Source organism: Oncorhynchus masou, chromosome 28 (genome assembly GCF_036934945.1).
Source record: "Oncorhynchus masou masou isolate Uvic2021 chromosome 28, UVic_Omas_1.1, whole genome shotgun sequence".
Lineage (NCBI taxonomy): Eukaryota > Metazoa > Chordata > Actinopteri > Salmoniformes > Salmonidae > Oncorhynchus > Oncorhynchus masou.
Window position 1 is genome coordinate 19,470,173 of NC_088239.1, and position 13,977 is coordinate 19,484,149.

At 39.1% G+C, this 13,977-nt stretch overlaps 1 protein-coding gene across 5 annotated transcripts in view; it reads left to right on the forward strand.

Moving 5' to 3' along the window:
• LOC135517307 (lethal(3)malignant brain tumor-like protein 4) overlaps positions 1-13,977 on the forward strand; it is a 144,640-nt gene that overhangs the window by 29,352 nt on the left and 101,311 nt on the right. For all 5 annotated transcript variants that reach the window (XR_010452023.1, XM_064941489.1, XM_064941491.1 and 2 more), the window contains exons 6-10: positions 2,041-2,145; positions 2,661-2,796; positions 3,386-3,477; positions 10,442-10,593; positions 13,121-13,197. Coding sequence is in view for 4 of the 5 variants with exons in the window: in XM_064941489.1 (XP_064797561.1) it covers positions 2,041-2,145; positions 2,661-2,796; positions 3,386-3,477; positions 10,442-10,593; positions 13,121-13,197 (562 nt within the window). In the remaining variant the exon portion in view is untranslated. The remainder of the gene's footprint in view (positions 1-2,040; positions 2,146-2,660; positions 2,797-3,385; positions 3,478-10,441; positions 10,594-13,120; positions 13,198-13,977) is intronic.

The following is a 13,977-nucleotide window of genomic DNA, read 5'->3' on the forward strand; positions in this document are numbered from 1 at the left end:
CAATGCTGTAGAACGGTTTAGGTACTGACACAATCTTGTCTTTGAGCTCTACGGGTAATTCCTTCGACCTCAAGGCTTGGATTTTGCTCTGACATGCACGGTCAGCTGTGGGATCTTATATAGATAGGTGTGTGCCTTTCCAAATCATGTCCATTGAATTGAATTCACCACAGGTGGACTCCAATCAAGTTGATCACTCATTTCTATGGCAACCGTGCTGTTGAGACACTTGAGTGTGGCGGTCCAACCGCCATGACTTATATGTATGGCTTTTCTGGAGAGGATATTTCATTCATCAATATTTGGTTTATTCTCCTGCTTTCCTGTAATTTATTTTTGTGGTCTCCTTTTTTGCTTTCTCTGCTCTTTCCTTCCCTCTCTGTCTTTTGTTGTCTGTGTGCCTTTCCAAATCATGTCCATTGAATTGAATTCACCACAGGTGGAGTCCAATCAAGTTGATCATCACAAGGATGATCAATGGAAACAGAATGCACCTGAGCTCAATTTCAAGTCTCATAGCAAAGGGTCTGAATACTTATGTAAATAAGGTATTTCTTTTTTTTGTAATAAATGTGCAAACATTTCTAAAAACCTGTTTTTGTTTTGTCATTACGTGACATTGTGTGTAGATTGATGAAGATTTGTAATTTTATTTAATCCATTTTACAATAAGGCTGTAACATAACAAAATGTGGAAAAAGGGAAGGGGTCTGAATACTTTCCGAATGCACTGTATCTACTTCTATAGCCTGACTCCAGTCCACATCGTAGCAAGTTCAAGTAGTCCCTCTGTTTTCAGTCCGATATGTCATTTACTGAACTATACAGGCAATAAAGTTATGATTTGCATTTTAAGGCCATAAGCCAGCTGCATGATGTTAAAAACATGGTCTGTTGATTTAAAAAGAAGGATGTTGGGGACCTTAAACTGCAGGACAGTACATGGTTTACTTTAAACTGCAATGCAATCTTCTCCACGTGATTAATGTCAATGTATCTGTTTTGTTTTGAGCAAAACAAATCTAATTGCAAGCCGTTGTCCTTCATTAAAGACTTTCCCTATCTCAGTAGCTGGAGTTGTAGGCCACGCAGGCATATTTCAGATGAGAGAGGGAGGAGAATGTGCTAAAACTGCAGAAAAATCCCACACCCAGCCTCGCCTTTCCTGCTGCATTTCTACAGCACTTATTTCTAATGGGCTGACAGGGGCCTGTAAAATAGAAGAAAATCCCAGTATGTGTGTGTGTGTGTGGTGGATACCAGGGTGTCTATTGTTTCTAATAACTGCCTTTGAGGACAGTCAGACTTCTTTGTCGCAGCACACCTATCAGACCGCAGGGAAGATTAAGCAAGGATTTGACAATTGGCACTAAAATAGTTAAAGTATCAAGGTGTGCCACTGCCCCAGAGCCTGTATAGTCTGAAGGGGAGAAGCTTCACCTGCCAGGCTTCAAGCTTCTCCTAGAGAACAAGGATACAGAGGGAATGCAAGGATATGTGATCTGGCTATGCAAGACTTGTAGGGCAGTTTTTCCTATGCCATTGTAGGACTTATCCAGCCTTTGGACCAGCACTGCGTTTGTTGTGTGTTCCTTACAGGAGAGTTGCTGCCTGGTGCAATGCTCCACTGTTTATCAGCCCCCCCCCTCTCTCCCTGACAATGAATCATGCTGAACTAATTCCTCCGCTACAAACACGCGGTGTGGTGGAAGAAATTTTCTATGAAGGGATTTGACGGGACATCTGTTCCGTCGGAGGCACAAACACTCATTTCTATGGCAACCGTGCTGTTGAGACACTTGAGTGTGGCGGTCCAACCGCCATGACTTATATGTATGGCTTTTCTGGAGAGGATATTTTATTCATCAATATTTGGTTTATTCTCCTGCTTTCCTGTAATTTATTTTTGTCATCTCCTTTTTCGCTTTCTCTGCTCTTTTCTTCCCTCTCTGTCCTTTGTTGTCTCCATCACATTCGCTCTCTTTTCTCCTCTCCCACACTCTCTCACTTTGTCTTCATCCCTTTCTCCCTCCATCCCAGGCCCAGTCGTTCCCCCTTAGCAGAAATGGTTTCAAGGCGGGGATGAGGCTGGAGGGGATCGACCCTCTGCACCCCTCTATGTTCTGCATCCTGTCCGTGGCAGAGGTGAGCTGCAGCCGTCAGCGAGCTGGCCCAGCTCCAGACCAAGGCCTCAACCAAGGGTTCTCCCAGCACACTGGGCAGGTCACACTGTAATTGGATCTGTGATTGCAGTCCAGGCGCCACTGTATTGGGTGGAGGAAATGATCGCCCTTAACTGTCACTAACAAAGCCCTTGGTAGTTTTGTTTTGTCGATCTGTTTTTGATGTCATCCCTTTTGTGTTTAAATGTACAAGACGTTAGCACCTGGCAATTACGTATGACATCGACCACTTTACAAATGTACAAGATTGACATTAGCTGTTTGTTGTTGTATTTCCATTAGCAGACATTATTTTGCGTCATTGTCTCATAAAATTTGCAGTGGGAAAAATGATTGCTGTTAAGGGCAAGGCCCTTCAAGTAGCCTGCTCTATTGGTCATGGGAATACAAAGCAGAATTACATCATGCCATGGATTGATGTTTGGGATAGTGACTGAATGTCCATCCATACATAATACTGTGTTTTGTTTTTCAAAGGTGATTGGTTACCGACTACGTCTCCACATCGACAGCTACTCAGAATGCTATGACTTCTGGGTAAACGCAGACTCTCCGGATATCAGGCCAGCCGGATGGTGCGAGTCGACAGGACACCAGCTCCACCCACCAAAAGGTGAGCTACAGCAGATCAGCACACTGTTACCCTTTTGTCTTTACCCATTTCACTGTGACTCGTGACTATCGTGCTGACCCAAACCAAGCTGTGCTGGCTCTGATATATTATTTTCACATGGTCCTTGTTGTCTGAGACCAGCCACCGGGACAGCTGATAAAACTGAGGAATATTTATATTTGTCCTTTGTGGGGAAAAACTCATTCTGATTGGCTGGGCCTGGTTCCCCAGTGGATCAGGCCCTCCCATGGTTGTGGCCCTGCCCAGTAATGTGAAATCCATAGATTAGGGCCAAATTCATTCATTTATTTCAATTTTCTGATTTCCTTATATGAACTGAAACTCAGTAAAAATATTAGAAATCAGTATTTTTAAAAATATATAAAAATGAATATACAATAAATACAAGTAAATAATGATATTTCCTGGAGTGGTGAATTACCAGCGGCGGGGCGCCTGACACAACAATATTTGTCACCACCCTAATCCCCATTTATTTTTTTTGTTCTCTTTCTCCACCCTTCTCTCTCTCCATTTTTTTTCTCCCCGTCTTTTTCTCACCCTCTCTCTCTGCACCATTTATTTTCAGGCTACAATGAAAGCGAGTTTAACTGGGAGAAATACCAAGAGGCTTGCAATGCTGAAGCTGCACCAAAGAATCTGTTTAAATCCCAAAATGGTGTAAGTGCTTGGTTGGGGTGCGAGAGTCAATGGAGACTTAGTTCTACTTTCACCTGTAAAGACAGCTGGGCCCAAATGCTGACTTTCATTCACACAGCAGAACAGAACAATATGTCCCAGTGGCTGTTGTAAAGCTCCCTCCACACTGCGGCAGAGATGCACCACTTTACTTCCTGTAGTTTTTTTACAGTTACAAAAGCTGAAATTTATATTGACTTGTCATAGTAGTAGATGATTTTCAAATCATGCCACAATATTTCCACTATATTGTCATATATACGTATGTACAAAGTAGTATTACCCTGAGGGTTGAAGACATGTGAGATACTGCTTGATTTTAATGAAAGGAAATTGATGAAGGGAAATTATATGGGCATACCTCGTGTTAAAACTCAACGTTTGTGCATTCAAGCCTTTCCCTTATGGAAATGAAATCTCACATCTGGAATCATGTGAAAATGTGTTTTTGGAACACTTTACATGTAACATTTAACTTCAAGTGTGACATTTCACATTTCACTTCACATGTGAAAATGTGTTTTTGTAAAAATGTGTCATTATGATACACACATGACTTTTAACAGTGTTTTCAAATTACATATTTGACACACTTTGACATACATGACTACATTGTGTATGTTTTATTGATACAGTAATTATTATTCAAAGTGGGATTTAAACACACAACCTCTTGTAAATGACTGATTTCACCTGTATTCCCGACACTTTAGATTTCAAAGTAAATCTCAGCTTCCTTAAAAATACACTCAAGAAAAACTGTTATATATATCATAAGGATTCAGAAGTAACATTGAAACAGAATACTATGCCCCACCAACATTAGACAACTATACAGAAAACCTTCATATTGCTGAAATAAGTACATCAATGATGAGAGAGACAATAGTGAGATTAACTGGCACTAAGTGCAGAGCTGTATAATAGTTAATGAATGTGTAGGGGAATGTTAGACACTGTGGTGCAGCAGAAAGATCAGTGCACCTCAAATCCATAGATTCTGAGTTCAAGTCCCAGGTGGGGTCATATTTTATCTGAACAGCATACCACTTACTTTAAAACCCCTATACCATTACTTTACTTATGATTGTTTGGGACATCTGGGACCATCGCGTGACATTCTGACGACTGGTAAAATAAATGTTTTGAGAACATCCTCACCCTTAAGGAAAAAACACATGAATTTCATGTGATGATGTGATCTTATGTAAAGCAACGTGATAAGATGAAATGAAACGTGACAATTTGATGAAATGAAACGTGACAACGTGAGCATATGTTCAAATAAATGTGACATGGGTATACACATTTTCTCATGTGATAACATGAAATTACACGTGACAACATGTAAAAACATATTCTCATGTGAAGTTTTCCAAAAAGCACATGATTTCACATGTGACATTTCACATGAATTGTTCCAGAAACACAATTCCACATGTGAATCATGTGATTTTTCACATAAGGGGATGCCAGCAACCTGAATTTTTTGCTATGTCACCAGAACATTGTATGGCTCTTTTGTGTTATTTGCATAGACTAGAGAACTGACAATGTACAAGCTTAGTGTTTATGAACAGAATACAACAGCACACATTAACTGGGATGACATTCCCTCTCATGGGAGACCAGAAAGTACTAGCGGAAAGACACACCTCCAATAAACCACGCCTGCAATATTCTGATAGGCTGCCACTGCGACACTATGCTGCCAATCAGCAATTGATGTTGCATGTTGCAACAGAAGAGTCAGTGAAGGTAAAGTAGGTCGCCTGTAGGTTACTGGCAACATTTTGAAAGTAAGTTATTGTAAATTATACATCAACTTACTGACAAATGGTTTCCAGTTCAACTAGTTTCCATTAAGTTGCTGGAAAAAGCACAATAACCTATTTACAGTGCTGTTCATAAGAGACAACTGCTCTTGCAAAAGTTGCAGAACAGACAATGTCAAAGAAGGTGCTCAAATTTGCATCGGCATAAGCATCAAACACATACACTGCCGGTTGACACACATACATACATTGCCTGCCTGTCACAACACCTACTCAATCAAGGGTTTTTCTTTATCTTTACTATTTTCTACATAATAGTGTAGAATAATAGTGAAGACATCAAAACTATGAAATAACACATATGGAATCATGTAGTAACCAAAAAAGTGTTCAAAAAAATCTCAAATACAAAATATATTTTGATTTGTTTAAGTAGCCAGCCTTTGCCTTGATGACAGCTTTGCACACTCTTGGCATTCTCTCAACCAGCTTCATGAGGTAGTCATCAAGGCAAAGGCTGGCTACTATAAACACTTTTTTGGTTACTACATGATTCCATATGTGTTATTTCACAGTTTTGATGTCTTCACTATTATTCTACAATGTAGAAAATAGTTCAAATAAAGAAAAACCCTTAAATGAGTAGGTGTGTCCAAACTTTTGACTGGTATTGGTATGTATTTGACCATGCCACAAAATATGCTAATGAGCCCCACCAGTACATTGCCCTCACTTATCAAAGCGCAGTGATGATCGTACCTTTTTACATTAGAAATATTGGGTAGAAAAATGTCACATTATACATATAAGGTACCGAACTATACCAATTGAGTTCATATGTGTGCCTGTGAAGTGTACCTTAGACTTTTTTGTACCCCAGAGAACAACACTGTAACCCAATCATAACCTTATAGTGTGTTAATACATGTTCCAAGCAATAACTATGAACATGGTGGCACTGCAGAAACATTGATGCACTGAAACAAGAGGTTGCAAGTTCAAGTTACCAAAGCATCCATGTATACTCTGTCAAGTGTCCTTGAGCACTGCTAGTTTTACGTTGATGTTACATTTGTGGTGATAAATGGACAATTATTTATTTGATTCTGGGAAGTTTTTAGCAAAGGGCATGAATGTATTATTGCCAATATGTCTGTGGCCAGATCTCTTTTATGTTCACAGACCTGGTGTCATAGCAGGACGTACTGTAGTGGGACATTTCAGGTTATTTCCGACCATTAAAATCCCAGTTAAAGGAATACTTCGGGATTTTGGCACTTTATTTACTTCCCCAGAGTCAGATGAACTCGTGGTTACAATTTTATGGCTCTGTGTGCAGTTTGAAGGAAGTTACTAACTAGCGTTAGCACAATTGTTGACTTGCATTAACACAATGACTGGAATTCTATGGTTATATGCTAGCATGCTAGCAGATAACCATAGACTTCCAGTCATTACACTAACGCTAGCTAGCATTGGATCGTGATACTACCTCTAACTTCCTTGGTACTGGACACCGAGCCATAAAATTGCAATCATTGCCAAAATCCCGAAGTGTGGTCCGAGTGTGGTCACAGTACAAAATTATCCTATATGTTTTACACTATTTGAAATCAGAATACAGCAGCACACTGTCATAGTAATGAAATAACACCTTCAAGTTGTTGTATATAATTTAAGCAAAGTGCAAAATGTATTCTTACAACTAGTGCCCTATTCATATCTAGTGCCGTATTCAACTAGTGCCGTATTCATATCCCTTGACTTATTCCATGTTTTGTTGTTACAGCCTGAATTTAAAATTGATTAAATGTTTTTTTTCTCACCCATCTACACGCTATACCCCATAATGACAAAGTGAAAACATGTTTTTAGAAATATTTGCAAAATTATTGAAAATTAAATACGGAAATATCTCATTTAGATGTGAGTCAATAGTTTGTAGAAGGACCTTTGGCGGCGATAACAGCTTGTACAAGCAGACTGAACCAGGTTTTCCTCTTGAATTTTGCTTAGCTCCATTCAGTTTATTTTTTTTCATCCTGAAAAACTCCCCAGGCCTTAAAGATTACAAGCATAACCATAACATGATGCTGCCACCACCATGCTTATATGAAGAGTGGTACTCAGTGATGTGTTGTGTTGGATTTGCCCTAAACATAACGCTTTGTATTCAGGACAGAAAGTTCATTTCTTAGAATTTTTTGTTTAGTGTTAATGAAGTGCCTTGTTGCAAACAGGATGCATGTTTTGGAATATTTTTATTCTGTACATCCTTCTTTTCACTCTGTCAGTTAGGTTAGTTTTGTGGGGTAACTACAATGTTGTTGATCCATCCTCAGTTTTCTCCTATCACAGCCATTAAACTCTAACTGTTTTAAAGTCACCATTGGCTTCATGGTGAAATCCCTGAGCGGTTCCTTCCTCTCTGGCAACTGAGTTAGGAAGGATGCCTTTATCCAAAGCCAAATTAATAACTTCTCCATGCTCAAAGGCATATTTTTAACATTGTTTTTTTTTTGTCCATCTACCAATTTGTGCCATTCTTTGTGAGGCATTGAAAAACGTCCATGGTCTTTGTGGTTGAATCTGTGCTTGAAATGCACTACTCGATTGAGGGTCCTTACAGATAGTTGTATGTGTGGGGTACAGAGATGGGGTAGTTATTAAAAAATCATTTTAATCACTATTATTGGACAAGAAATGATCCATTCAACTTATATGATTTGTCAAGCACATTTTTAAACTTATTTAAGCTTGCTGTAACAAAGTGGTTGAGTACTTATTGACTGAAGACATTTCAACTTTACATTATTTATTAATTTCAAAAATGTTCTACAAACAAAATTCCACTTTGACATTATGGGGTTTTGGGTGTAGATCACTTACAGTTGAAGTCGGAAGTTTACATATGCTCAGGTTGGAGTCATTAAAACAAATTTTCCAACCACTCTACAGATTTCTTGTTAACAGACTATAGTTTTGACAAGTCGTTTAGGAAATCTACTTTGTGCATGACACAAGTAATATTTCCAACAATTGTTTACAGACATATTATTTCATTTATTATTCACTGTATCACAAATCCAGTGGGTCAGAGGTTTACATAAACTAAGTTGACTGTGCCTTTAAACAGCTTGGAAAGTGATGTCATTGCTTTAGAAGCTCCTGGCAGGCTAATTGACATCATATGAGTCAATTGGAGATGTACCTGTGGATGTATTTCAAGGCCTACCTTCAAACTCAGTGCCTCTTCTCTTGACATCATGGGAAAATCAAAAGAAATCAGCCAAGACCTCAGAAAAAAATTGTAGATCTCCACAAGTCTGGTTCATCCTTGGAAGCAATTTCCAAATGCCTGAAGGTACCACGTTCATCTGTACAAACAATAGTACGCAAGTATAAACACCATGGGACCACGCAGCCGTCATACCGCTCAGGATGGAGACGTGTTCTGTCTCCTAGAGATGAACATACTTTGGTGCGAATAGTGCAAATCAATCCCAGAACAACAGCAAAGGACCTTGGGAAGATGCTGGATGAAACAGGAACAAAAGTATCTATATCCACAGTAAAACGAGTCCTATATCGACATAACCTGAAAGGCTGCTCAGCAAAGAAGAAGCCACTACTCCAAAACCGCCATAAAAAAGCCAGACTACAGTCTGAAACTGACAAATATCGTAGTTTTTGGAGAAATGTCCTTTGGTCGGATGAAACAAAAACAGAACTGTTTGGCCATAATGACCATCGTTATGTTTGAAGGTAAAGGGGGAGGCTTGCAAGCCGAAGAACACCATCCCAACCGTGAAGCAAGGTGGTGGCAGCATCATGTTGTGGGGGTTCTTTGCTACAGGAGGGACTGGTGCACTTCACAAAATAGATGGCTTCATGAGGAAGGAAAATTGTAGATCTATTCAAGCAACATCTCAAGACATCAGTCAGGAAGTTAAAGCTTGGTCGCAAATGTCTTCCAAATGGACAATGACGCCAAGCATACTTCCAAAGTTGTGGCAAAATGGCCTAAGTACAACAAAGTCAAGGTATTGCAGCAGCCATCACAATGCCCCAACCTCAATCCTATAGAAAATGTGCGGGCAGAACTGAAAAAGCATGAGCGAGCAAGGAGGCCTTCAAACCTGACTCAGTTACACCAGCTCTGTCACGAGGAATGGGCCAAAATTCACCCAACTTGTTGTGGGGAGCTTGTGGAAGGCTATCCAAAACGTTTGACCCAAGTTTAACAATTTAAAGGCAATGCTACCAAATACTAATTGAGTGTATGTTAACCTCTGACCCACTGGGAATGTGATGAAAGAAATAAGCTGAAATAAATAATTCTCTCTACTATTATTATGACATTTCACATTCTTAAAATAAAGTGGTGATCCTAACTGACCTAAAACAGGGAATTATTACTTGGATTTATTGTCAGTAATTGTGAAAAACTGAGTTTAAATGTATTTGGCTAAGGTGTATGTAAACTTCTGACTTCAACTGTACAGAAAATCAAATTTGTATAAATATTCAATTCAAGCTGTAACACAACAAAATGTGGAAAAATTAAAGGGGTGTGAATTCTTTCTGAGGGAATTGTATAGACAATCCATTATACCCTTTAGACGTGGTGGCACATCAGGAACTTGAGGAAGCTACAGTAGCAACCAAGACGTTGTGAGTTCAAATCCCAAGTGAGGTTTTACTCTCTTACTGTCCTTTTAACAATAACACCTTAATTTAGCTGTACAAATACAGTAACTTATTGTAGATTTGCTGTATTTTCACTAACTACACAAAAACCTACAGGGGAGCATGACACAGTGTTCTAAGAATGTTTCTGTAAAAACCGGGAACTATACAAACCTACAGTTAAAGTGAAATATTCTCAATTACATTTGACACCTGGATTTTCACGTGCTTACATTTTTTTCATGTTAAGTGCTCAAATATTGTCACGTGTAGTTTAAAGTTATCAAATGTTGCTTTAAATTAAACCATGTTATCACGTGTGAAATTCATGTGTTTTTTCTTAAGGGTTAAGGGTAGAATCTGTGTATGGTATGTCAATATTTACTTAAATCCTCCATTGACATGAATGCATGATTTCTTCTTTTAAGTTTAAAGTCAGAAAGTATGAAGCCCTTTTGTGATTTGTCTCTCTGTGTCAACAGACTACGAGCACCTCTAAGTTTCAGGTGGGCATGAAACTGGAGGCAGTGGACAGAAAGAATCCATGCCTGGTGTGTGTGGCCTCGGTGGCCGACATCGTGGACAATCACTTCCTGGTTCACTTTGACAACTGGGACGACACCTACGACTACTGGTGAGACACCTACAATTTAGTTAACCCTTTACACTTGTGGGAATTGGCCTATAAGGATAGGGCTACATTTAAATGTTTCTTACAGAATAAATAATAAATGCATATGCATAAACATGGTAGCATTTAAAAGGGAACAGTTTGGAGATTAGGGGGACACAACAGTTCTCCTGACACAAGACTGAATCCAAACATGACACTGTTGATTTTATGTTCATTTGACATTTTCTGTACAATTTGCCGCATTTGTTGATAACGAAATCTGAAAATACTCTGGATACATTCAGTAACATAAGAATATTCCTGGAAAATGTTGGGGTAGGTGCAACATAAGACTTAAAAATGACAAAGGTTTGAGTGAGAAGACTAACTGGTATCTTCAAGTGGCCACACACCTCTCCAGTGTGTGCAGTTCCTAAGTTATTTCAAGGAATTTCTTATGACTCAAAAAAAAGTATTCAACTATAAGGACCTAAAAATGTTTATAACCTCTACTACAGTAGAAGTACTAGAGTTGAACACAACCCTCCGTCCCTGCCATCACCCAATTACTATTGTTTACGCAATCCAAAAACGGCCCATTTTAAAAGCTTGTTCTGTTACCTACATCACTAACAAAATTATAAAATAGGATCTTACAGTGCTAGGCTTTCACAAGGCAATTCAGAGTAATGGATCGTAATTTTGGTGCGCATAGAAAGGAGTCATGGTTGCATTTTCCGCAGTTCATCTTCTTCACAATAGACAAACAGGCTCATTCTGTTCAGAACAACCCAGGGTATGTGGCCATCATAAACTTTGCCGCTGTATATGACGTGAGTTTTATGATATGGAAATGTGAAGGGCACATTTGGCTTGCTTGTATGACATCAAAGCAGCATTTACTAAAATCCTCCACGTCTCAGCTTTCATAATTAATCGAGTCCTCTTAGTTTATAGCATTTCCCAGAGCTTTGACGTCATTGGTAGCATGTTACTGTTCAGTCACTGTGTCCCAATTTAGGCGCTTATTAAATGCCCAAATCTGCCATTTTCAACACGTGCACGAGTGTAAAGGGTTAAAACAGTTTTTATTCAGCTTTTTGTGAGTTAGAAGTTGATGAGAATATGGAAAAGTGTGCGTGTGTGTGTGTGAAATTGGTCATCATTTCAGTTTAACTTCTCAGACTATGTTATGATATAATATTTTTGATATAACTGAAGTAAACTTCAGCGGAACTGGTTCTGTCTTCTCAAAGTTTAAAAGGAAGTGTCTGTCTAGCGTTACATTTTGGGTGTCTTGTTGCTACTTTGAATGTTAAATGAAGGAATTTGTCAAAATCAGACCAGAGGTTAAGGTGTTCGAGCCAGAGGAGATGTGATCAACATTTGTTTACTGATGTTTGCTGTCAGTAACTGATAGGTTACACTTTAATGTTGTTTTGTAGCTGTAGTGCATGTGTCATTCAACTTTATATTACATTGTGTATAATTAGCTTTGTTACCTTATAGAGTGTGTGGGTGTGGGTGGCTGGGTGCGCACGTATGTGCACCTGTGTGTACATAATCTTTGTGTGTGTACATGTATCATCTTCAATGTAAGATCTCTCTGAAGTTCTGTCATCAGTGAATCAGTGACAGTTTACCAGCTAATTGCTAAGAGGAGATTGATTGATTACATAGCATGTGACATGGCCCAATTCATCTGATGTGGGAGAAAAATAGAAGCTGTGTAATTAGATATAATGTAATGGTTGAAGAGGAGAACTGACAGTTGTCTCTGGGAAAAGACAAATGTTTGTTCTCGAGTTGCCTGGCTGAGATATTTTCAGGGTATTTTATTTTTCATTTTTTCCTGTATTTTTCCTCTTTCCCTGTGTCATACCGAGACATTCCAGTAGGAGAAGCTCCTAGCTTCCTAGCCTCCTAACTGCCTACAAAGACATGCAGAAATCATGGTTCCCCGCAGCTCATTACATTCACACACACATTCACACACACATGCACACACTCAACATGTACACCCACACTCACAGTGTCTCTTACACACAGGCTCAAACACACTTGCATGCTCACACGTTCACAAACTCACGCACATCTTGCACACAATTGCATTCTCTCAGATACTCCACTGGCTCACCAAGGAGCATGTGTGGAATTGTTGGTCATATACCATGGCCGTCGGGACATGGCAAGCCCCATGATTGGCTATTCTGCAAAATTACACAGCTGCTCTGTCATTTCAAAGCACACAGAAGATGAATGGAATTCCTATTGTATTGTCTGATTGATTGTGTTTGTAGGTACATGTTAATCTAGCCAGCCTGTACAATAAGTGAAATTGCAATATTCTCCCGGTCACACACCGGGTATTGTACATGTAAATTGCATTTAGAGGTTGTTGTAATATCTTACCTCAGGACGATTGAAATCAAATTGTACGTGTGCGTGTAGATGAAGAAGTGGGTGTGTAGATGAGGAAGTGTATGTGTGTAGGAAGATAATGTAAAGTATGCTATGGTAAAGTGTAGCGTGGGTCTGTATGTTTTAGGTGTGACGCCAGCAGCCCTCACATCCACCCAGTGGGCTGGTGCCAGGACCACGGAAGACCTCTCACTGCACCTCAGGGTGGGTAGCTAGTCTAGCACACGCAGTATACTGTCATTGAGGATGCTGTTTGAATAGTGTCTGCTAAAATGACCTTGGCTCCTCCCCACTTCAGCCATGTTTTGCTATTCTTCACTTTAGTCCCCATATTAGTACAAAGATATGAACCTTTATCTTAAATCCCACTTCATCTTCCATGTAAAATCATGAGTTATTCATTTAATTTCCCCTCTAACTTGCTGGTAAATTGCCCCCTTCCACCACACACTTTTTAAAGACCTTGAAAGAACTCATATTGTATGGAGATAGGACATCAAAAACCTTGAAAGAATCATAACTCATATTGTATGGAGATAGGACATCAGTAGGACATTCATTTCTATGTACAATATGACACGTGCATCATCCTGAATGAGACTTCATCACAGCTGTTCTTTAGTAATGCATGCCCTTCAATGCATAACAAAAATCTAAACATTAACTATTTACTTGACAATTGTTTTTGTTTATATACAGTTGAAGTTGGAAGTTTACATACACCTTAGTCAAATACATTTTAACTCAGTTTTTCACAATTCCTGACATTTCATCCTCGTAAAAATTCCCCGTCTTGGGGTCAGTTAGGATCACCACTTTATTTTAAGAATGTGAAATGTCAGAATAATAGAAGAGAGTGATTTATTTCAGCTTTTATTTCTTTCATCACATTCCCATTGGGTCAGAAGTTTACATACTCTCAATTAGTATTTGGTAGCATTGCTTTTAAATTGTTTAACTTGGGTTAATCATTTCGGGTAGCTT